This window comes from Cervus elaphus, chromosome 12, assembly GCF_910594005.1.
Source record: "Cervus elaphus chromosome 12, mCerEla1.1, whole genome shotgun sequence".
NCBI lineage: Eukaryota > Metazoa > Chordata > Mammalia > Artiodactyla > Cervidae > Cervus > Cervus elaphus.
The window spans coordinates 21701184-21725796 of NC_057826.1; the positions used below are offsets into that span (position 1 = coordinate 21701184).

General features: G+C 53.2%; 2 protein-coding genes across 4 annotated transcripts in view; one reads left to right on the top strand and one right to left on the bottom strand.

The window, feature by feature from the left end:
* Positions 1 to 294: 294 nt before the first annotated feature.
* Positions 295 to 3232, bottom strand: LOC122705107. Its single transcript, XM_043920316.1, has 3 exons — positions 3149 to 3232; positions 2552 to 2679; positions 295 to 2435 (listed from the first exon to the last, which is right to left on the bottom strand). The coding sequence occupies exons 1-3, from the start codon at positions 3230 to 3232 to the stop codon at positions 1784 to 1786; spliced, it is 864 nt and encodes a 287-aa protein (XP_043776251.1). The 3' UTR covers positions 295 to 1783.
* Positions 2931 to 24613, top strand: part of ACTN1 (actinin alpha 1) — a 97246-nt gene continuing 75563 nt past the window's right edge. For all 3 annotated transcript variants that reach the window (XM_043921060.1, XM_043921061.1, XM_043921062.1), the window contains exon 1: positions 2931 to 3338. In XM_043921060.1, the coding sequence (XP_043776995.1) occupies positions 3234 to 3338 (105 nt within the window). In that variant the 5' untranslated portion in view covers positions 2931 to 3233. The remainder of the gene's footprint in view (positions 3339 to 24613) is intronic.

Genomic DNA, 24613 nt, shown 5'->3' on the forward strand with positions numbered 1-24613 from the left:
CAACTGAAATTCTCACATTCTGCTGCTTGGAGAGTAAATTGTTAGTCGATTTGAAAAATTAGCAATATCCACTAAAATGAAACATATACCTATACCATAGTATGACATAATTCTTTTCCTAGGTACATATATATATATATAATTTCTCTTGGATGTGATATATATGTGATATCTCCAAGAGAAATTATTTCTCCAAGAGAAACATGTTCACCAAAAGCACACATAAAAATGTAAAACTGTTTATAGCAGTTTTATTCATAGATTCAAACTGTATACAATACAAATGACAGGAGAGTAGGTAAATTACTCAGCATATACTTATACAATGCAATACTACACAGGAAGAAAACAAACAAAAAAAATCAACTGCTGATACAAGCGACAACATAAACAAATCTCACAGACATTAAACTTAGTGAAAAATTCAGAAACCAAAGTACGCATACTGCATGATTTCAGAGACAACTTTTCAGGCCTTACTTTCCAGGCTCTTCTGCCATATCTGATGTTGCCGATGTCCCTCACTTGGATGTTTCCTTCTGGATTTTCATGACACCATGTTGTCCAGGCTTCCTGTGCTTCTGTGGCCCATTTCCTGTCTCCCCCAGGGGTCCTTGTTCTTTACAGTTCCTTTCTAAGTCCTGCTCCTCTGGGTTCAGCTGGGCACTCTTAGCTCCACTGAGGCATTCTCCCTGGAGTCCCTCATGGTGTCCATGCTATCCATAGTCAGATGACTCTCAGATTCTGTTTCCCCTCAAGTCAGGGCTGTGCCATCACCTGCTTACTGGACAGCTGACTCTGGACATTCTTAGAGCACTTCTGGTTCCAGCACTACCTGGATTATTACAACTCCTTTGCAACTGGTTGTCACAGCTTCCAGCCAGCCTTATTCCCCTCAGACCCTCACATCATGTGGCAGAGAAGGCCTTCACTGTCTGGCTGCTGTCCACCTCTCCAGCCCTGTCTCTTGCCCCTCCTGGCCTTGAATTTCTGGTCTAGCCATGTTGTAACGCTAGCATTCCTTTTATACCATACAGCTTCCTGCCCCCATGTATTAGCTCACACTGTTCCTTCTGCCTGGAATAATCTCCCACTCTTCTCTTTGTCTGGCTGACTCTTGTTCTTAAAGACTCACTTGAATTTCCCCTCCTCCAAAAAGTGATACCTGGAGCTTCCTTTCCTATGCTGGGTTCAAAATTCATCCTCTCTACCTCTACAGTCCCCTGGCTGGGGAACTATCTATCTCCTTGCAGTATATTTTTATTTCTGTGTGTCTCTGCTGGACTGCCAGGGGCAAGGAGTGTGTCTTTTTCATCTCTAGATACATAACATCTAGCACATCTCCTGACACATGGATGGGGCTCCACAAATATTTATTGAGAGAATGAATGGCTACCGCACCATCATTACCCTCAATATCAGGTTTAGAGCCATAGTTTACAAGTGGATATAAAACAGTCTATAAATCTGCTGTCTCCATGGCTCAGAAGCAGTGCTTCGTCAGCCAGGGACTTGTGGAGGGCACAGTGCTGACCGGGGACACTTTTATAAATGTGCGAGATGGACTAATGGTGCAGGGAGTGACACGTCACCCATATCTGCTTCCCACAGCATCAGCTGGCTCCCCTGGGAGTCACAGGCACTTTTTCCAACTTTCCCATCTGTTGGCCTTTCAGGTAACCCAATTCATGGCCCTTTCTAACTCCTTCAGTCACCTCTGAACTGTCAGTTGAATTTTCCCAGTACACCCAGCCATCCTTCAGGGGCACACACGGATCAAACACTACTCTGTGCAGATGCTCCTGGAGGCCCCTGGCTCCTGTTCTTCAGCCCTGGAGCTCTCGGGGGAGCCCACTGGGGGGATCCGCCTCTTTCTAGGCCTGAGGGAGGAGGAGCAGGCAGGCTCCACCAACCTAAAGGTGTTTCTTCGGTCTTGCCCTCCTTCCTCCAATAACAATAAGGCTTTGTTTGTCAGGCATAAGGTTACAAGGTTGGCTTGTGGAGCTCTGAGAACCCGATAAGTCCCCCTTTTACGCTCATCTCTCCGAAGTTCAGTTTCTCCATCGGGTCTGCGGTGTGTGTTGAGGGGGCGTGGAATAGGTAGATCGCTCAGAGCTATTAGGGTGCTGCCCAGGTGTGTATAAGGATAGCTCGGCCCTGCCAGCCCGCGGGAACCCGCAGCGGAACCCGGGGAGCTGAGCGACTGAGACCCTGAGCCCAAGGGAGGGCGGCAAAGGAGCCCGCGGCGAGGCGGGAAAGCTGTGCGGCTTCGGAGCGCCGATGGCTTGCCAGAAACCTGGCTCCGGCAGGGCAGGGGTCCGCCGGGTCGTGCCGCGCGGGGCGGGGCCGGGGGCGGAATCAGGAAATTCCCAGTAAATTCCTTTCCATTCCGGCACTCCCCGCCCCCCTTCTCCGGGTGCCGATCTCTCCGGACCCTGGGAAACAGAAAATGAAATGCTTTTCGGGTTTCCTCGCGTCGGTCCTCCACCCCCTGGCAGTTGTGGGCTTTGGAGCGCTCGTGGGAGCGCAGGACGCCGCGGCAACGGAGTACCGGGCCTTCCTGTGGGCTGGGAGCGTGTCCAATGCCCCGGCCGTTCCTCCTGGGGCTCCCGAGCGCGCGGCCGCTCGGTCCCCGAGCTTGGCGAGGCGTCCCCCGGCTTCGGTCCCGTTCAGCTTAAGCTGGTGTCACATGAGCCGCGCGGGGAAGTGGGAACCCGGGGAGTGGGCGGGGGCGTGCGCGCCGGGAGGGGGCCGCCCAGTCCACCTATATGCGCCGCGGCCTGGCTGACGGATGCCAGGAATTCCCAATGAGAGGCGAAGGGGGGAAGTTTGGGCAACTCGGCCTGGCCAATGGAGAGCCTCCGGAGGGCTCTGCCCCTGCCCCTCGCCCCCGCCCGCCTCTGCGCCCGCAGCGCGAGTGTGTCCGCCTCGCTCAGTGTGCGTGGAGATTAGGTCTGAGCGCCGGCGCGAGGCAGGCAGTCCGCGAGCTCCAGCCGCCGCCGCCCGCAGCCGCCGCCTTCGCCAGCAGCGCCGCGGCGGAACCGGGTGCAGGGGAGCTAGCCCGGCCCCGCCAGCCCAGCCCAGCCCAGCCCTAGCCCAGCCCAGCCCAGCCCAGCCCCAGCCCAGATCGTCCCGACTCTCTCCCTACGCCTGGGCAGCAAGCCGCAGCCGCCGCCGCCCGGAGAGAAGGTGGAGGAAGAAATCCAGCCCCTAGCACGCGCGCACCATCCATCATGGACCATTATGATTCCCAGCAAACCAATGACTACATGCAGCCCGAAGAGGACTGGGATCGAGACCTGCTCCTGGACCCAGCGTGGGAGAAGCAGCAGAGAAAGGTCAGCAACCTCCCCGGCCCGTCGCAGCCCCCCGCCCGGGGCAGCTCGGCTCTCGGGGCTCCGGGGTTCTGGGTTACGAACCGGTTCCAGGCGCGCACGAGCGGGGGCGGGGGATGCGCGGCGGCCGCGAGGTGGGGTGTTGGGTTACAGGCGCGGGGCGGAAGGGGGAGCGCCCCGGCCCCAGAGCCCGCGAACGCCGAGGCTGAGCGCTGGGAGGTGGGGCCGCCCGCGGGCAGGTCGCCTTGGGGCGGGCTACCCAGGCCGCCCAGCTGCAGTCGCACCGGCCCCGCGAGGGCAAGGCGCGGGGGCGGTGCTCCGGAGGCTGGGGCCGAGCCCCGGGCTCGGTGGCAGTTAGCTCCGGATCGATTTTCCCTTCCCTTCCCCGCCCCTTGACCGCCTTTCCATATGGCGTGCGGTGGCAGTGCGCTTCCTGGGTCGCCTTGGTACCTGAAGGGGACAAGCTGCATGGGTCCTCCCAGCCCCAATCCGCCGGCCGAGGGGGCAGCGGGCGCGGCGGGATTGGCACCCCCCTCCGGGTCTGTGTGGAGGTGGACCTGCCGGAATGGGGTTAGGGCCGAGAGAACCCGGGCCAAAGCGGGCTCCCCAACGGGCCCTGTGGAGGCGGGGTCAGGGCAGCAAACCGTTTTATTGCTTAACTCAGTGCTTGGTAGCTGCGAACCGAGATGAGCTTGCGTCTGCGTCCTGCCTCTCCGATCCCCGCTCGTTCCTGGGAGATGGCGAATTTGGGCAACTTGATCTGAGTTGAGGGGCTCGGTAGGGCAAGGCATTGTCTCTGGGGATATTTGGGGTCAGTCCTTGGGGCTCCATGCTTAGCCACCGAGGCGCGTCCCAGGCCGCGTGCCGGGTGCGCGCTCTCCCACGGGCGCTGGGCTCAAAGCTGGCGAGGGGACCCGGGCACAGTGGCCGGTGGCAGGAAGAGGTCAGAAACCACTCTTGTTGGGGGGAGGGCGCCCCAACCGTGCCTTTGCTTCCTGCCTGCGCGGTGAGCTCTTGCCCCAGGCGGCCACGTACCCTGAACACCCTTTTCCCTCCTCCCTCGCGGCCCGCTCCCATCCGGTCCCTTCTTAACCCCCACCCCCACCTCCACCCCTCGGCTGATCTGGGAATGGCGGGGGGGGGGGCGGGGGACACACAGGATGGCGCGTCCCCCTGGATAGTGCGGTTTGGGCTGGGCTTGAGGGAGAACGCTTATGTCCAAAAATGGTAACATTCATTCCCTTTTTTAAACTTAAAAGGGGGGGGAGTTTAGGGAGCCGACTGAAGTTTTTTTTCAGCCAAAGGCATCCTGTATTAGCTCACTCAGGAATCCTAAGCCCTGAAACTGGCGCCCTTTTACTCACTTCATCAGACAAGCAGAGGTAATTTAAAACAGCGCACAAAGGGCTTCCCAAAGCAGGGCGACCTGAGCCCCAGGGTCTTGGCTTCTGCTGGGCCCAGCCCTCTGCAGCCGCCCCAGAAGGTTGCCCTGCTTCTAGCCGACTTCTTTTCCTTGCAGCAGTTACTTAAACACCCCTCCCCCTCTACCTGTCGGGCCCCTCTGGGAGGGCTGGGGGAGAGGTGAGTCCCTCCCTCACCTGGTTTATCTCCTGGGTCAGTTGGACTGTTGGGGAGTTGAGAATGGAATAATCTGGAGATTCTCATGGGGGTAAAGGTTGGGGAGTTTCAAGGTGCACCTTCCTTGGGAATAGATTTTAAGTTGGACAGGAGGAGTGGGATTAGTGTGTGGTGGATATTTGGGGGGGTCTTCTGTGGGAGGGGGGTAGAAGAGTAGAAATTTCTGTTTGCCTAGCACCTACTGTGTGCCTGGCTAGGTGGAGTGACAGGACTGCCCAAGAATTAGGAATCAGGTCCTTTTAAGGACTGTGGGACTAAGCATTGAACCTGCACATGGTATTCATTATTATCAAATGAATGAGTGAATATATTAAAAGCAGTGGGGGAGAAAAATTAGTGTCTCTCTTTCTCTCCCTACACACACACACAGACTCAGAACTCTGACCTGGGTGGTAGTGGGTGTGCACCAGGCTTTTGGGCAACCAGGTGGGAACAGGGTCACCTGGGAAGGTTGGTTACCCAGGGACAAACTCCACAGTTCCAAAAGCTGGCATTGGCTGATGTATGCTGGGCCCTGTTCTAATTGTATATATTGTTTCAGTTGTTACTCCCAGCAGCTCTGGGAGCCGGGCAGCAGGAGGATGAGGAAATGAGGGGCAGAGGTGGAAGTAACCAGCCTAGCGTCCAGACAGTTGCATGGAGGGGCTGGGTTGCAGCGGTGCTCCCTCAGGCAGCTTCCCCTCACTCATTCCTTAGTTGGTGAAGGAGGCCGGAAAGCTGGCTCTGGCATCCAGAGCCTGCAAAGATCTCAGACCAAGGGGAGCCAACACCTGCTTTGGTGGGGTTGATGGAGAAGGCCCACAAGCTCTGGGCCTTGATTGAATCTGGTCCACAGCTTTTTTTTTTTTCTGGGCCATTAAGTCTCTGTAACCTCAGTTTCTGCACATTTCCCCTAGTTCTCAGCAGGCTGGTGGGGATCTAAATTGGCATTACAACAGGAGGATCAGACTTAAGGTAACTTGGTGCTTTTTTTTTTTTTTTTTTTTAACTTGGTGCTTTTGACAGTCTCCCTGCTGACCCTGGGAGGTGAGGGTTGAGTGGGACCAGAGCCAAGGAGTAGGACAGAGGCCGACCGTTCCAGATGGAGGCGGGAGAGTGAGGGCTGGGGTGAGGAGGGGCAGAAGGAGGTCACGGTGCTGTGAGATACAGAGCTGAAGACCCCTGTGTTTTGTCCTAGACCAGACAGCCTGGACTGTGGGTGAGACTTTGGGCCAGTCATTTCGCTTCTCTGAGCCTTTATTAGTTTGTTCAGCAAGTACTTTTGGAGCCCCTCCTCTGGGCCAGGCTGGGATCCCGGTGCAGAGGGTGCAGCCATGAGCTAGACAGGCCAGGTCTCTGTCCCTGTGGCCCTTCCGTTCTGTTTCCTCCTCCTGCCTGCCCTGCACACCCCTCAGGGCTCCTTACAGGCATCAGATTAAATGACTTCTTGGGTGACGCCAAGGCTGATGCAGATGCTGGTAGAAGTCTGTGCAGGTAGCAGGCATGACTCAAGAACCTGCCTTGGGTTGGCCATGGCTTGTCCCTTCAAAGAGTGCTTCAGTGCAGAGTTCATCCTGCTGGGCTCCTTGCCTCAGGACAGAAAATGCCGTGGCTTGGGCAAGTTTACTGGATTTTACAGTCTTTCTGATGTTGGAGGCTGAGAACTGAAGCCATCTTTTCTAGGGGCCCCAGCTCTGAACGCCCATCTTTTGGGAATGACCAGCGTCCTCAGAGCCCATGGGTGACTCTCACCCACATCCTTGTGTGTGTGCTCACGTGTGCCTGGAGTCAAGTTGGCTAGAGAGAACATAGATTTTGAGTAAAATCCTGGCTCTACACTTGTATGCTTGTGGCCCTGGACAAGTTACTTATCCTTTCTCAGCCTCCAATTTCTTGTTTATAAAAAGAAGCTAATACCTTCCCCGCCCCCACCCCCTTTACTGCTAGGTCGACAGCAGAGGATATGTAAAAGGGCCTCTTCTGCTGTTCAATTTTTTTTCTCTCTCTTCCCTCTTAAATCCTGGAGGCTCTAGTGTCCTGTGTATTCCCACTGGTGCCAGCCCTGGGTTTTTGTTCTGTTTTTCACATGTAGGACCTTAATTAATATTTGTTGAGCTGATGGATGTTCAAACAGAGAGACAGCCCTGACAGGTAAAAGAAGGTAGTTGTAAATAGGCCAGATCCTGATTCTGTATCCACATCAAGCCAGGTTGTCAAGCTATGTGGCAGGAAGAGAGGCTGCTTTATTTACATTTGCTTCTGGATTTCGAGGGGCTTCCTGGTGGCTCAGCGGTAAAGTGCCTGCGATGCAGGAGCCACCAGAGACGTGGGTTCGATCACTGAGTCAGGAAAGATCCCCTGGAGGAGGGCACAGCAGCCCACTCCAGTATACTTGCCTGAAGAATCCCCATGGACAGAGGAGCCTGGTGGGCTATAGTCCATGGGGTCACAAAGAGTCAGACTGAGCATGCATGCATTCATGTCCTGGACTGCGAGACCATCCTCAGAGGAGCTACCAAGGTTACCCACCAAGGTGGAGGATTGCAAAGAGGGGAGAGTCTGCTGTAGGTGGGTTTATCTGGGGAGGATCAGGATGTCTGTCTACCCTGAAGGCAGGAGGTTAGGAGTGAGTGATGCCTGGTAGTGATAAAGCCTGAAAGAGGAGAGAATTGGCCCTCATCTCCATCCTCATATTCCTAGTGTTCACTCCTTCCCGATTCACTCCTCGTCAGTGTCCATGGAGGCAGGACGCAGCCTGTCCTGTGCTGTGCAGAATCCCTAGTGCCTAGCACAGAGTCAGACCTATTGCACGTGGTCCAGAAATGATGATGAAATAATTGGATAAACATCATGCCTGGCTGCTAACTCCAGGCCAGGTTGGTAGAGATTGGGATGAAATGCTTCACATTCCAGATAAACCATCCCTTTCTGGGACTGGATTCTGGCTCCGGCCTCCGCAGATGGACATGCTCTGGGCACCCTGGTTCAAGTCTTCACCCCGCCACTGGCTAGCAGTGTGATCCAGGGTGAGTCACTTACCTGCTCTGTGCCTGATGATGCCAAGAGGGAAATGGGGATAATAATTGTTCCTGCCTGAAATAGCTGAGTAGAAGCTTACAAACCAAGTAAGGTGTGTAGGGAATTTTAGCTTAGTACATGGGGTATAGTGAGTGCTCAGTAAATGTTAACTATTTTGAGGAACCAGAGCCGCTATGGCTTTTTTACCGTGATGCTTTGAGATAAGATGTAGTATAAAAATCCGCTTCCAAAGGAAGCCAGGAGTGTGTGGGAGTTGTGTTGTCCTTGACCTTTGACCCCAAAGTCAGTGCTGGTTCATTGGGTGTCACCTGACCTTTCCGTTTGCTCAACCCCTTGACCTATAGAATGGTATAGAATCCCTTGCCTACCCTTTTCCTACTTCCTGGGTATCCAGGATGAAGAGATGGATGCCAAAGTGCTTAAAAACATGTCAGTTGGTTGTAATACAGGTAAAATACCTCAGAGTGTTTTCAGGCTCCTCTGATAATTAACCGATGAATGCCAAAGTGCTTAAAAACATTGTCTTCTAGTGGTAATGCTGGTAAAACGACCTCAGAGGTCTTCAGGCCCCTCTGATAATTAACTGAGCGCATTCTGCAGGCCCTGCTCACACCCCCAGCAGCTTGCCCAGCCCCGCTTGGCCCCAGATTGCAGCTGCTTCCTCTCTGAAACTTGGCCCACGTGGGTGCTCTGAGTGCAGGTGCCCTGCTAGTTGGTGAAGTGGTGGACAGAACCTGGAAGAGAGATGGGAGAGATGGACAGACTGGGAGCCTCAGGGCTGCCCTGGAGAGAGACATGTGAGAGGGCCTGGGGCACAGGGCGGGCCGGACTTTCCAGTTCTGAGCAATGATGAGACCTTGAGGGGCTGCTGAGATGGGCTTGTAGGATTCAGCCTCTTCAAAAGGAGGAAAATCACTTCCTAAAGTCTGACTTCTTGAGGAGGGCTGCCAAGGCCTCCTTGCTCAGTGGGTCAGGGCCTGGGAGAGGCCCTCACCCCTGGGACCTTCCCTGGGGGACTGTGAGCGGTTCTGTGCGAGGAGGTCACACCAAATGGGCGTCCTGTCACTTGGGATTTGTGGTTGGGATTTGGGGCTCCTCTTTCCAGCTTCTTGAGGAAGGCCTGGGGCTGGGCACCTGGCCAGTGGCCACAAACCATAAACTTGGCTTGAGGACTTGTCACATGAGACCTGGCGCCTCCTGCCCTGCCAGGGTGGGGCAACCTGAGACATGGCCCGGCCACAGGCCTGCTACTGTGTGTGCCTGCTTCTCACCTTCTAGTCCCTGCAGAGTGTAGGAACAGCGGCGATTTCTCCTTGTGGAGTCGGTCTGAGCGCTGATTGGAACCCCTGTTAGGTAGCAGATGCTCCACCCAGGTGGGGCTGTGACAATGACAGGTTCCATGCAGAAAGGCAGAAAATCCCACCAGGCCATACCAGTCACAGCAGGGGCATGCACTGACCAGTACGGGGCAGGAGAGGTGGCAGGGAAAGTTCTGCTGGGAAGCCTTTCCTTTCCCTGGTAAATGATCGGGGCTTGTGGTTGTGGTTGTGGTGGGGTGTGTGTGTGTACACAGGGGGTAGGACTTCCCCTACTGGAGGGGGAAGATTGGGAGGAGCAGGGGTGCCAGTGAGTCCACCTGCCATTGTTTTCCCTCCTGGTCCTCCTTCCCCATTCTCTCTGCCCCTCCCAGAGCTGACCTCTCACCTTGCTAAGAGGCCAGGCTGTTTGTACAGCTCATAGGTTGGGCTCTGGAGCCCCACACCTCTGCACAGGTGTTGTCGTGCAGGTGTTGTCGGGACTGTCCAGCACCTGAGCTGCCCCCATGTGTGACCCACCCCCACTTTTCCTGGGACCTGTTGTGCGGCTCAGGGTTGAAGTGTTAGGGCATGTTCCTGGGACCCTGCTTTTATCCCCTGAGTGTGGTCAAAGGGCCCACGTCTCTGCAGGAAGGGTCTGGGGAGCTGGGCTGAGTTACTCACCTGGGATGCTGGAAGGGTCCCAGAGCCCACCAGGAGCTGGATAGGGTTTGGACAGTCCAGTCTGCAGCTCCCCAGAGGGGTCACAGCTAAAAGGCAGCAGGCGGAGGGACCCTGTTATCTGGTTCCATAGTCCTGGTCACACTGGGTCACCCTGCTGGGACTGGGGATTTAGCCCAGCGTGTGCTGTCTCCTTTGGCAACGGCACAGTATCTTAAGTCCTAATTGCCCAATCTGAGGCAAGACACCTGGGGAGTGGCCGGGGCAGGGGGTTCAGCAAGGCAGGGCTTAGGGCCATCCTGGGAGCCCCTAACACAGGGCCTGATGGTTCTTGGGCTGAGCATCAGGTCGGGGAACCCTCCCTCCTCAGTGGGTAGAAGGTAACCTTGGGGAGAGGGCTAGTCCTTCGCTCTCCTGCTTGTCCCTCCTGGTCTTCCTTTACCCCCATCACCCCCATCCTGGCTGGGGGTTACTGGCAGGATCTTGCCGTGCAGGGCACCTTGTGAGTCTGGAGTAGTCACACTTGGTCGCAAAGATACGTAGGCGACAGTCACAGCCTCACCCTGCCCCCTCCTCGTGCCCTATTCAGCCACCCCAGGTGGTGCCATTACTTGCAAAGGGGTTGGGTGGGGGTAGCAAGGCCTCCAACCCCTCCCAGACAGAAACTGGCCGTCCCAGCCACCTGCTAGCAGAGCCAGGAGCAGGACTGGATTTTTTTTTTTTTAAGTTGAAAAAATTCTTTTTCTTTTGAAAATTACAGTGGCTTACCCTTTCTGAGCATGTGCTAAGCATTCCGCCCTGTGCTAAGGACTCCACATGCATTAACACATCTAATCCTGCGAGGGGGTACTCTGACCCTGTTTTACAGAGGAGAGAACCGGCTCAGAGCAGTCACGTAACTTATCCAAGAACCCACAGCTGGCGAGAGGTAGAGCTGGGGTCTGAAGCCGGGCTGCGTTGCCTCCTCAGATTTTGCTCTGCTGCTTATAAAGCAAATGCTTGCATTTCTAGCAACATTTAACCAAAGCCAAAACATATACAAAACAAAACCCGGTGATGAAAGTGTTCTGGAATTAGATAGCGGTGGCAGTTGCACAGCCTTGTGAATATACTAAAAACCACTGAACTGTAGGCTTTAAACTGGGTGACTCTGACGGTTCAAGAATTATATCTCAACTTTAAAAACCCTCAGATAATGCTAATTTAGGAAGAAAATGACAGTTGCCTGTCATCCCACCTCCCAGAGTTGAGCTCTCTCCATCCTCGCCCCTTTTTCTCTCACTTGTGAGTCCACCTTTTCTCTCTTGCTCACTCTTTATGAAAAGGTCAGGGATCCTGGTTCATTGCGAATGAGTGGGAGAACAGAAGAGGAAAATAATCAAGAAGGATAGCTTTCATAAAAAGCCTGATGTGGCCCTTTTCTTGGAAACTGCTTAAGACTAGATCTCAGATAAACACAGGCAAACGGAAGCCTGGGCTGGGGGTGGAGGTGTGTTCCTTCCTCATTGATCAAAGGCTGAGCTAGTCCCATGGGACCTGCCTCCTTGGCCTGGGATTACTTCCCACCTTCTGCCATCCCACGGTTAACAGGGAGGGTCTAAGTGGGGCAAATTTCTCTAAGTCCTGAGGCATGAAGAGGGGAGGGCAGGGCCAGGGTCCTCCCCCAGGAGACAGCTGCCCATTCTCAGAGGTTGCCTAGCAATAGTGGGAACAGGTGACTTAGCCCACTACAGAGGTGGGAGGAGAATAAAAGGCAGCTGGGATGGAAATCGGGAGAAGATGCAGAGGATGCTGTTACCCTGGAAACCGCCTGCTTGGTCCTTGGCTGCAGTGGGCTACTTCTGGGCTGGGATCCATTCTTCATTGAGAGATTGAGGGGTCCTCTCCAGGTCTGTCACCCACAGGGTTGGGGCGGGGGAAGGGGATGTAGAGAAACCTCTTGCACATGGCCTCTGTGGGGGATATGTTCTCTGCAGCCTCATTTAACATTCACAACAGCCTTGTAAGGCATGTCGGATGATCACACTTGATAGATGAAGATGCTGAGCTTAGAGATATAGAATAACAGGCTCACACCCAAAGGCTCACAGTGAGAAGGGGCTGGTACCCTTGGTCCTTAAACATTTCATTTTGGCTTAAAGCATTTCATGTGCCCAAGATCTGGGAGGCAATGTAAACACTATCCACTTTCAGGGAAGGGAAGAGAAGACGAGAGAAAGGAAAGCTAGAAAGACGAGTTGTCTGTTTTATATCCAACAATCAACCTATAATATTTATTAAGATGTCTTGGTTCTCCAAATAAGTAAAAAGACTGTAGCTTACACTGATTGAAGTTTGCATGGTTTGGATTATCTCAATCTTTAAAAAAAAAACCCTTGAGAAAGATAGTTAACTTCCCATGTTACTACAGATGGGGAGATTGAGGCTCAGAAGGTTTAAGTAGGTTTCCAAAGATTGACCAGCTAATAAACGAGTTTATGAATGATCCCAGGCAGACTGACCTCGAAATGCCACCCTTCACCAGAAGTACAGATGCACCCATTGGTATCTTGGAGTTTATGTTTTAATTGAGACAAGGCTTACATAAATAAAATAATAAGGAATAGTTTAAGATGAAATATAGTAATTCCCTGGTGGCTTAGGCAATAAAGAGTCTGCCTGCAATGTGGGAAACCCAGGTTTGATCTCTGGGTTGGGAAGATCCCCTGGAGAAGGAAAGGGCAACCCACTCCAGTATTCTTGCTGGGAAAATCCCATGGATGGAGGAGCCTGGTGGGCTGCAGTCCATAGGGTCGCAAAGAGTCGGACATGACTGAGTGACTTCACTTTAAGATGGAATATAACCGAGTACTCATTAGATGGTTCATGATTTTTAACATTTATGCTTTCACCTGTGTTCTCTCCATTCATTGTGATAAAAAGACTTGTGAGGTCTTATTCCCATTTTATAGACAGAACAAGTAAGGCTCAGAAAGGGGGAGTGGTTTTACCAGGGTCTCTTGAAGCCCGATTGGGGTAGAGTTGGTTTTGAATCCAGGTCTTTGACTAGAGGGTCTGTGATGCTAAAGGGGTAGGTGCAGGCCTTTCTGAAGTTCCTTTTCTGGGTTGAAAAGGTAGTGGAGGATTCTAGTTGTATTTCTCCCTACTTTTCAGTAGAAGGAGTAACTGCGGGGAAATGACTCCAGAGCCTGGTGGCCTCTCCTGGAGCGGACCCTAGCTGTGGGGGGCTGGCTTCCCTGCTATGAGAGTCATGCATGCCCCCTCCTTCTCTCCTGCTTGGGACCCTTCAGCTTCACCTGCTCCTGCTGGCCACTCCTTTTGGTCTCCAGGGACACCTAGCACCCTTTGAACCAGGTAGCTGATGCTCAGTGTTTATTTTGACTTTAGAAGCCTGTGCCTGTAAACACAAAGTTGCAGGTTCTGATTTGAGCCTTGAGGCTGTTAAGAAAGGGGGTGAGGGTGAGTCTGAGGGCTTAGGTTGGGGTGAGCTGTTTTGGCTTTCAGTGCTGCAGGCCCGGCCAGGGGACAGCTTTGGGGGGGAAAGACCTGTCCCATCCCATCACCTTGCAGCTGAGGGTCTAAATCAAGGCCATGAGGGCCTAAATCAAAGCCATGATGGTGGAAGAGTGATGGGGGTGGGGAGGGAAAGGAGCCTGGTCTCTACCTTGTTTTTCCTGTTCTGTGATGGTTGGTACTTGGGGGCTGCGGAGTGTGGTTGCAGGCCTGTGATTTGAGGCCAGGGCTTACAGGGGAGCATTTTTATGTGCCTGAAGATTTATTTTTTAAAAGTCATCTGCAAAGCTGATTGTAACCAAGGGGAATAGAGCAGAGTGGTGCCGGGCTCCGTTTTCAAATCGTCTGTAGGTGAAATGACCGGAGGGGAGGGTGCGGCGACGTGGGTGGCCCCCTTCAGGCAGGTCTCCTAATGGAACTTGGCTTTCCATCTTGGGAGAGAGGCGCCTGTCCTGCCTGTGGGTGGGAGGGGGCTTGTTACCGTCAGGCTCTTTCTCCTTCTGTCCCATGTGGAAGTGTGCGCATGTCACAGCCTGTGGTTTGAGGATGGAGAGAGAAGTGGGACTTTTAATTCTTCTAAGTCCCCAGACCAGAAAATGGGACCCCTGTCTCCCCAGTGTGAGGCTGTGCTGGGGGCAGGGCCAGTAGCTTTGAGGTCCCGGATCTGTTTTTGATCTCCAGGTCTGTGAGCGAGGATGTGTGTGTCGATGTGAATGGAGGTGTGTGTGTGGGTGTCTGTATATATGTGTGTGTCTCTCTGTATATGTTTGTGTATGTGTGTATGTGAATGTGCATATGTATATGTGTATGTATATGTATACGTGAGTGGGTATGTGTATTTGTATGTCTGTGTACGTGTATATATGTGTGTATATAACGAGTGTATATGAGTGTGTATATATGTATATTTGTGTATTGTGCACATGCGCGTGTGTGTATGTGCGTGTGTATGTATGTGTATGTGTGCATATGTGTGTGTATATACGTGTGTGGTGTGTGTCTGGCTCTGAGGAGCCCCTCTGTTGTTTTTGGCCACTGCCTTGACTTCGGCAGGGGAGTGGCTCCTTTTCAAACACCGCAGACATCCTCCAGATAATGTCTAATGGCACTTTCCAGTAGAGTTCCCGATATTCGGAAAGGCCTTTCTTTCCAGGAACCCAGAGTGCTTTTCCAGACTTGGCCCTGGGAGCTGGGAGCTGGAGGAGGTGGAGCAGGGGAAGCGGGGATGGGGGTGGGGGCCCAGACCCCTGGTTTCCTGCCCTTCATCCTGGATACTTTGCTAGCTGGGGCTCTTTGGAGGTGTCTTTCATGCCTGAAGTCCTGAGGACTCGCTTTAGAAATCTGGATAATTTTCCAAAACTCTAGCCTCAAAGAAAGCCACCTACCTTTTTTTTTTTGGTAAGTTAAGCAGTGGTAAACTTAGAGATTCATTGTATATAATCAGCTTTCAGCTTTTTAAAAAGGAAAGAATTCCACATTGGGGTTTAATTCCCTGGGCCTGTCTGGATAACCGCCCACCTGCCTTCCCCCCTTAATGGTCTGCTTGGTGCAGGCAGCAAGGCCATTTTGGGGCCCAGGGGTGTCCAGTTAGGGCACCTGCTCCCGGTCCCTTTCCATGGAAGTCGCTGGCTCAGGACAAGGCCAGCTTAGGTCCACCGTATGGCTCGGAGTGTGGTTGGAGTTACCGAGCTGAGCACCCACCACCTCCCCTGAGAAGGAGCCAAGCCCGGGCTAGGCTATGGACCAGGCACGTCTCTGAGTGTTTCACAGATATTAATTCATTTAATCCTCAGAACACCCGTGTGAAATGATTTGGCTGGGGGAGTAAGGAAATTTAGACCTGCAAAGGCTCAGGCGGTTACAGCTGTTATTTCTATATTTTCTGCTCTGAGGCCAGTTTGCAAAGAAGATGAACATTGCAGATTGGAGACCCTGGCGTTCTTCTCCCCAGTCCCATTCCTGTCCCCCAGTGGAACTGATCACTATCCAGTTCGGTGGTTTTCATTCCTAAGTGTCCACGTATGCAGTTCCTACCTGTCTGGTTGTGTGCATGACAGATGGTGTCACACCCAGCGTATCACCGTGCACACCGCTCTTTCTGTCCTTCCCTGTCCCACACCCCACTTGGCAGGAGCTCTGACCCCCATTCCATGGATGAGGCGACTGAGGCCTGGAGGGGCTGGAGGACTTGGGGGATGTTTACAGGTGGCAGGTGGGGCCAGAAGCCGGGCTTCCTGCCTCTGCGGGTGGCTCTTTGTGTTCACCTGCTGTTCCCGCCACATCGGAGTTCAAAGACTCACTGCTATTTGGTGAGGGAGGGCAGGGGCAGAGAGTCTGTTTTTTATTTTCTTCCCTCCCATGTGTGTTTTTGACACCTGGTTCTCATCCCCTGGGGCATGTGCTCCTTTGCCCGCTGCCTTCTTCCTGGGGCACCGGGAGTCAGGTTCTTAGGGACTCACACTACTTTGCTGTTTTTTTCTCTTCCCAGGAGGGAGCCCTTCTGCTTTTATTGTTCCTTGATGAAGTAAATATGCAATGACAGAAAAGCTACTGTGAATTAAGGCATGCTTCTAAATGAATTTGTATTGTATGTCTCACAGTGGCTTCTTGCAACATTTGGAAGTTAGTTGTTCTTTGCACATAGTTTTGGAAGAGGCGGGAGGTGGGAAGCCGTGGCTGGCTGAGTCCATCTTGGCTGGGTCCCAGGGGCAGCCAGTGGGATTCCAGTTATGTCTGTCTGTGCACGCTTGGTTTCCTGGCTCTGGCCCTTTCTTCCTTCTGCCCTGGCTCTGGGCCACTCAGCCCCTTGCCTTTGCTCACTTAGCGCCTGGGTAGAAGATGGGTTGGAGAGAGCTGGAGAGGACACACATGTTGGCAGCCTCTTGGCAGCCTTCACTGCACTTGCTTAGGGCACTGTTGTGAGACTCCTAGCTCTGAGGACATTTGGAAGATTCTCAGGGGATGTCACTCATCTATGACTGACTGGGGACTCCTTGGATGAGTGAAGGTGAATCTGTAGGGTCTCCTGGGGCTTCCTAGTAAGGGGTCCATTGCCTGGGGCTCCTGAAGGCTGCGGCACTGGCATCTGGACACGCATGCCACCTCATCCCAGAGCCTTGAAGCCTAGCAGGATAGGGGTCGTTTAACAGCGGTTCTTACTTGGATGTGCATCAGTCACCTGGAGGATTTGTTACAACACTGGTTGTGGAGCGTCATCCTCAGTGTTGGTCATTCACTGGGTCTGGGGTGAGGCCTGAGAAATTGCATTTTTAGTAAGTGAGATGACACTTTATAGTGACTTGCAGAGGGGGGTAGATGTAAGCAGGGATGAGGAACTGGGGCTGTTTTTGCAGTCTGCTATGGAGATCTTGAACCAGACTCTGACATTGCTGGTAATTTCTGCCTAGTACCTCCTCTCTCTCCCCCAGAATAAAGACCACGTTCTTCCTCTCTTTGGGAGGCCCAAACTCAGGGAGGGAGGTGTGCTTTTGCACGCCAAGAAAAGGTGACTCCTCAGGGAGCTCCAGTGGGCATGTGGTAGTCAGTGGTTACCAAATGTTGGATGGACAGTGACTGGATGCCATTCGAGGGGGTGTGGTAGCCACAGTCCAGCAGGAGACGTCTGCAGATGAGAAGGTACTGGAGGTGATGGCCCCTTGAGTCACCAAGGGTCATTCTGGTGATGGGGCTGAATCCGGGGTCCAGAGCAGGGCCAGGGAGGCTCCTGGGACTCAGAAGGGTGCCCTGGGGTCAGGAGGAGGCCGGAGGCTGGGGAAGCCAGCCTGGAGCTTGGGATGGGCTCTGAGCCTGCCACACCACCTGGCATCCTTTCCTGCGTGTCCTGTTGCGGGCTGGTGGGAGCCAGCGCAGGCCTCCAGCTCCCTATTAGGTAGTCCAGCTGTATTTCTTCCTCTTTTGGCCAGCGGCCCACTTCACATTCCTCTCCCAAGGTGCTGGCCCAGCTGACACGCCTCTCCACTCCCTGCCCTATTGCATTTGGCTGAGGCCTCTACTTCAGAAATTCTTAGGGAGTTTCTGGTCCTCTTGTGAGGGTTTGGGGCCTCAAAGGAAGTAAACTTGGCCCTCGGTTTTCCTTCTCTTTCCAGTCCCAGGGCCGAGGGTTCTCTCAAGTATTGGACATGGGTGGCCTGCTCTGCTGTCTTTAGGCTCAGCCTCCTGGGGGTGTGGAACCAGACAGAACCCGGGGCTCTGCATCTCATCAGGATGTGGGGTCCAGTAGGACCTTGGTCTGCCTGCCTTCTCCTCCCTTTCAGCTGGGACCTTGGGGGGTGTCATTTAGGAGAAGAATCGGTATGGAGACTCGGCTCCTTTTTTTTTGCATTGTTAGGCCAGAGAGCTGCTTCAGGAGACCCTGTCCTCTTTCCTCGGGGCAGAGAGAACAGTTGTGCATTAGGTTCCGGGGCTGTGGGAGACCCGAGGTCTCCTCTTAGAGCTTCCTATGGCCACTGTGTGACTCTGGACAAGTCACAGCTGATTGTTACCTATAAAATGAGTTGTGTTAGTCGTTCAGTTGTGTCCGACTCTTTGCAGCCCCATGAACTGTAGCCTGCGAGGCTCCTCTGTCCATGGAATTTTCCAGGCAAGAACACTGGAGTGGGTTGCCATTTCCTTCTCCAGGGGATCTTCCCGACCCAGGGATCATAAAATGAGGGGACTGGGTTATAGGGTGACAGTGGGGCTCTGTTGTAAATGTCCTGCTTAGATTATCACGTGGAGATGATCTTTAGGGTCTGGGTCAATGCCAGTATCCTGTGTTCTTATCCTCTTTGTGGGGACGGGTTACTCCGCAGTCTAACACTTCTTGAGGTGACGTTGAGCTTGATCCCTGGGCTTCCAGTCTGGCCCTGAAATAGCCTGCTAAAACACTGTCTCATATCTTTAGGAGTCTTCTGTGTCTTCACCCTTCAGGAATTTGTTCCCACCCTCTAGGGAGGGTATGGGTGGGGCCAGGTGAATGAACTTCCCTTAGGGACCCACAGTGCTCTGTGTCTTGGGCCCTGCATGGACTCTCTTACTCTGGAAATGCCTGCTTGGGGTGTGGCCGAGTGGGAAGCCCAGGTGCCCGGGGAGAGAGTGGAGAGCCTTGTTTGGGGTGGTGATGGGTTCCTTAGCTTTGCCTAAGGATGCTCCAGGTGTGGTCCGGGGGTGGGAATGCTAGGGGTGGCTCTGGACGGGTGGGGAGGGCATCTCTGCCCTCTGCAAGGTGGACCACTCATAATCAGCCCTCTCTGTAGGCTTGGCTGACCCACGGCCTGGTGCGAGGGAGGCGGCCTGCCCGTGGGTTCTGTGGGTAGAAGAAACTCCTGCCGGAGCCAGGGAACAAGGGTTTCAGCCTGGAATCTGCCCAAGGGACTGGTGTCAATGGGCAGCCTTGTTTTTCACTTTGTTTACTCCCAGAACCCAGCTCTATCCTTTCCCTTGGAGCAGTCTGAAGAAATCAAATCACAGAAGGCCTGACCAGAAGGGAACCCATACTGTCCCCTGACCTTCTCCACTTAATAAAGAGACTGAGGTCCGTGGTGGTGATCTGTCTTGGCCAAGGACACACTGCTCTGAGTTCATTCCTTGTGGGGCTGGTTGAAGTAAAGAATTTATTCTGGGGACATGTAAATCATCTCCTGAAGTCCTCCTTGCCGGTGGGTTTCAGAACACCTGCCGACAGGCGGGGTGAGCCTCTGTGCTCTGAAGGCAGGTGGGGCTGCTGGGGATCTGTGTGGGTGGTCACGTTCAGGTGAATTTCACACCTGCTGGCAGCTGTGCTCTACGGGGGGAGGTGGTGATGGACAGACAGGTGGGCCCTTTGCATGGCTGCCCTTAGCTCAGAGGTTCCTGGCACTGGCTTCTGATTTTGCAGTTGAGGAGGGAGCCAGAAATGAGTCAGAGGGACCAGTGGTCCTGATGTTAGCACTTAGCACCACATGCCCAGCCCAGTGCTGAACCCATTACATGCATCGTATCACTGAATCATCATAACGACCCGTAAAATCTAGGTGCTAATACGGTTTCATCTCCACTTTACAGAAGAACCTGAGCATTATTGAGATTAAATAATTTGCCCAAGCCACAGACAGAGAGGGGCCTGGTGGGCTACAGTTCGTGGGGTCGCAAAGAAGCAGACATGACCGCGCACACAGCGTGCACCCCAAGTTCTCGAGTGGCGTTCTGGCCTGTGAAGCCAGAGTTGCCCGGCCACAGCCTGCGCTCCTAACCACCACGTTGACCGTCTCCTCTCCTCTCTGCCAGGGCATGCTGCTTGATGGCAAGTCGGCCTGACTGGAGAAGGGAAACCCCTCGCTAGAGAAGGAGCTGGGTCTCCGCCCTCCCCAGGCCCCAAATACCTCTCTCCTGACACACACATTCCTGCGCATTCCTGAGCAACCAGAAAGTGGCTGTCTCTCTGGTCCCTGCAGGTCCCAGCGCTGAGGCAGCAGGGGAGGGGGGCGGCTCAGCCCTGAGGGGGGCTTTTCATGAGCCCCTCCACACTTCTCTTTGCCGCCCTCTTTTCTTCTCCGCGTCTGTTGTGTCTCCTTCCTGCCCCGCAGTGGCACCCCAGTCGCTGGCCGTGCCTGGGGATGGCCTTGGGAGGTAGGCTTCTCCAGAGGGATGGCTTTCTTTGCCTTTCTCGGGGTGCAAGGTGCTGGGTGCCTTTGCGGGCTGCCCTGGAGCCGGGCTGTGTCAGGGTTGGGCTGCTCCTGTGTCCGTAGGGGGGCTCCAGGCTCCCGCCCCCTGAAACAGCGATGGTCATGTTTGCCCGTCTTTGTTGCAGCTGCTGTGCTGGCTGTTACACAGCCTGAATCTAATTTCATCCTAACAACAAGGTAGGAGGTATCAGCCCTGTTCACAGACGAGGAATCAAAAGCCCACAAAGTCAGAGATTGCACTGAGGCTAATTTATGGCAGATGGGGGTTAATGCCCAGGTCTGTGGACCCAAGTGCCCAAGTCCACTGAAGCCCAGCATGAGCAGAGAGTGGCAGCTGAACAGAACCCCTGCCAGACAGCGACAACAATAAAACACTTCCCAGCCGGGCTAGAGTATCCTGGGTCCGGGTGGGCTGGGTGTCTCGCTCATGAAGGCGCCTTGCTGGTCTCCTCTGAGAGAAGAGGCCAGATGGAAAGCATTTACGGGCTCATGGGCACCTCTTACTCATGAGGCTGTGGCCGGGGCATTGCTCAGAAAAACTCAGGCAGGAGAACACGTGATGCACAGGCAGCCAGAAGCCAGTCAGAGCCTGTCCCTCGCATCTGGCCTGGTTCTGTGATTCCTTCTTTTCAGAGTTTCAGTGCCCATTGTCATTGGGACTTGTTAATAGGGGCTGTGGGAGCCTGGTGAATAATGATAGTAATGTGATGGCAATAGTACTGTGAGCACTGTATGCACTCACTCTTCTAATGCTGTGTGCCTCACACTGTCCTTGGCTTTTTACATGTAAGCTCCGGGACGAGGACTTTCCATGTACTAACCCATATATTCCTCACAACAACTTTGTGAGGTGGGCACTAATACCCCCATTTTACAGGTGGGAAAACTGAGGCCCAGAGAGGTTTAGTTGTTCATCCAAGGTCCTACAGCTAGCAGGTGGCAGAGCTACCTTGGAATCCAAGGATTTCCAGTCAGTAAGACCATACATGATTTCCTGAGGTCAGGGACCTCCCCATGGCTTTTATTTCTGTCCCTAAAGTTGGCCTAGCACCTGATACCAAGTGGACTCTAGGAAGGGTCATAATGATAGAATGAAAGGTGTTGGCATCCTGCCCTTTGAGGGGAAGTTGCCTTTAAGTTGCAGGGATCCTGGCATGGCTGGCATGACTTTCTGTTGAGGAGTGAGACCCTGAGGCCCACCCTTGGTCTCCTGAAGCCACTTACTTAATGAGGGGAGCCCCTTAATAAGGGGAATCTTAATGGGGAAGACTTCAAGTGCAGATGGATAGAGTTGGCAGGGCTGGGAAGATAAGCCCAGGAGACACAAGGCCCAGAAAGCCCCTCATTAGCTACTTGTTGCTGTGGGGAGGTCTCCCCTGTCTTCATGTTATAAGTGCCATTAGGCATTTAACTGCCAGGGAGGGATAAGATAGCAAACAATTCAGAATTTAATAAAGTTATCAATTCATAGGGTCAGGGTTGTTTCTTATTTCTCTCTTTATCCATGTTTCCTGGCATGTGTAGGGCACTTAAGTAATGTTAGTTGTGTGAATGAATGAATTAAAATAGAATCTTCTTATGGAAAATTCAAGCACAGGAATAGAGAAGAGTATAATGAATCCCCATGTACCCATTACCCAGCTTCAGCAATTAGCAGCGGAACCTGCTGGTTGTATGTAGCCACCTGGGACACTTTACAGTGAGATTAGCATGCTAGGATGAACGGCTAAGAACTTCTTGAGAGGAAAAGGACACATGGAGATGAGATGCTGCTATAGTACTAATAAGAACTTGCTCTCATGTCGCTGCTGTGACAGGCTTGCTGCAGCTGCTTCTTTGAAGGTTTGACCTGACTGCACTGGACCATGTGGCATTGGGCTCCAGCCCCAGAGTGGGAAGAAAGTTTCTGAGGATGAGTTCAGCAGATCCATGAGATGCTCAGATGCATACACTGTGGCTAAAGGCAGTGCAGCCAAAATAGTTCACTCAATTCTGTGTATTATGGGGTCTCTCTTTTCTTAAATGGCGTTCAAATACTTTTAAAGTACAGAATAGTAAAACAGATACCCAGGTGCTTGCCACCTGGATTTAAGAGATATTAAGCACGTGCTGTTTTCAGATCAGGGCCAGATGATGCAAGATGTGTGCCTCTGAAGAGGCCATTTGAGTGAGAGACCTACCACCTAGCGTTTCCCTGTCATGTTCAAGGATGTCACAGCCTGTACAGTGAAGGGAGCGCAAGGAAGGCCCCAGGCCACCTTTGAGGAGACCAGTAAGACCTCCTGGAGGAGGTGATACTGTGAGCTAAAATTTAAGTCTTGAATGTGTAAGAGTGAGTCAGGCGAGGGAGGTGGTGGCAGAGAGTGGGGGAGGTGGACCAGGCAGAGTGTGACCAGAGACACGAGACAGTGAGTGTCAGGTTCTGGGAAGGGAAGGCCAGGGAATGAGTGTGAGGTGGGGCGGGAGCAGCTGGAGGGGAGGAGGCCTGGGGGTGGGTGACAGCCCCGAGGGCCTGTGCGGGCAGTAGCGGGCTCTGGGCCTGTCTGAACTGGACGGTGTATGCTGAGAGGGTTAGAGACCAATGTAATCTCCAGTGGAGGTTCGGGAACAGGGCGGGGGAGGTGGGGGAACCGCGTCAGAGAAGTATTGAAGGAAGCTGGCTGTTTAGAGAAGTCGCCAGGCTGGAAGAGGCTGTGCTGGACTTGGCGTGTTGAGTGGGCCCCGGGGCTTGGAGGAGCGGGACCTGAGGGGCGTTGAGTGGAGATGGAGTCAAGCTCAGAATTTCCAGTAGTCCTACTTTCCAAAGAAGGAATGAACTGTTAGGTTGGGAGTTACCTTGTCTTAAATGTGTTTAGGTCTGCTGAAATGGAAATGGGGGAATTCCCTGGTGGTCCAGCGATTAGGACTTCGTGCTTTCGCTGTTGAGGGCCAGGGTTCAGTCCCTGTTTGGGGAATGAATCCCACAAGCCATGTGGCGTGGCCAAAAAACAATACAAAACAAAAACCTTCTAGTTGAGGTATTCAGCTAACCCTAAAAGAAATGAGATGGGAAGGACATGGAGGAAGGAGGGCACTGGCCCCTCAAGGTCTCTTCTTGCTCTGTGTTCTAAGAATATAAGCTGGGAGAGAGTTGGTTAAGTGACCCGTGGGCGCAGACGAACGGTGCTTCAAGGAAGGCGGCTATGGAGGAGGTGCTGGCCTGTTGCCATGGGAACCATCTCTGCTGTGGGTTTCCAATTCCAAGGATGCCCTGGAAGGAATGAGCTCACTCCACCTGCAAGGTGATGAGTCAGCCTGCTCTGAAGTCCTGCTTGCCATCCAGGGCTGAGCAAGACCCTGCTTCTGCCCCTAATGGACCACTGATACTTCTCTGCCTGATGTGGGCTGTTGTCATTAGACAGGAGATGGAGGCAGAAAAGGCAGCCACATGCCATTCTGGTAAGCTCTCTGGATCCTGACTTCAGTAGAGGCAGGAGAAAGCCTCTATTCCACTAGGCCAAACCATGGTGCTCAGCAGGGCTGAACTATGCTGTCTGCAGGCCGCTCACCTCACACTGACAGGGCACCAGCTACACCTGGGACCTTGTCGTCCCGGCATGTAGGCTAGACGGATGCTGTGTGCTGAGGGCTTTGAGGAAGTTCAAGTGTAGGGGTGGTTTCCGAGGGTGGATGAGGAAACCTTCCGGGATTTGATTGCACACTGGAAGGATGAGGGGTCACTAGTTTGCCGATTGAGTCCTAGATATGTATTTGGAGGTCTGGGCTTGTGACTCATGGCCCTTGCCTCCCTACCGCCCGTGTGTGCAATTCATCGTTCTTATGGGGGAGTGTGCAGAGCTTCTCCACTGACTGCCAGGTGAGGACTAGCATCTCAAACAACTGTGATTTCAGAGTGTGAGGCATCTTCCTCAAGACCGTACTAAATGCAGACCAACATCCACTGGGTTCCATTCCCTCAGAATCCAGATGGGGGCCGGGGCCTGTTCCCTCCCTCCTTGGGGCAGCCTGGGGATAACGCTGAAAAGGCCAGGGGAGCTTGGCTTTTCTAGTTTCTCACTTGCCTGCTTGCTTCACCTCCATGGGCCTCTGTTTCCATCTGAGAAGATAAATGACTTTGGGGGAGCGGTGAATGACCACTTTAACCCTTTCACCTAAACACAACTACTTAAATTTTGAGAACCCATTTTTGTTTTTAGCCTCATGCTTGTGTTATTTTGATAACGGTAGTCGCGGTGGATCTACGATTTAGTTTACTTTTATATTTCCCCACTTGGCATTTTTATCAAAGATACTTTTTCTTATATAGCCACACAGCCTTGATCTTCCTTCCCTGGAGCAAGTGAGATCCAAGTATACAGATTGTTTCATGAATGCATATGTACTTTCCTGCCTCTTTCCAAAAAGCAGTTGAGGAAAGCATGAACCCGGTGCTCTGTGACATCCTAGAGGGGTAGGGATGGAGTGGGAGATG

Bases quoted from the DNA above. Each gene is read 5' to 3' on its own strand.
- LOC122705107 (XM_043920316.1), bottom strand. From the start codon at position 3,232: ATGGATGGTGCGCGCGTGCTAGGGGCTGGATTTCTTCCTCCACCTTCT. The intron at 2,680-3,148 runs GTAGGGAGAGAG...ATGTGACACCAG, and splicing joins CTGCGGCTTGCTGCCCAGGC to CTTAAGCTGAACGGGACCGA. The intron at 2,436-2,551 runs GTACTCCGTTGC...TCTGTTTCCCAG, and splicing joins CCAGCCCACAGGAAGGCCCG to GGTCCGGAGAGATCGGCACC.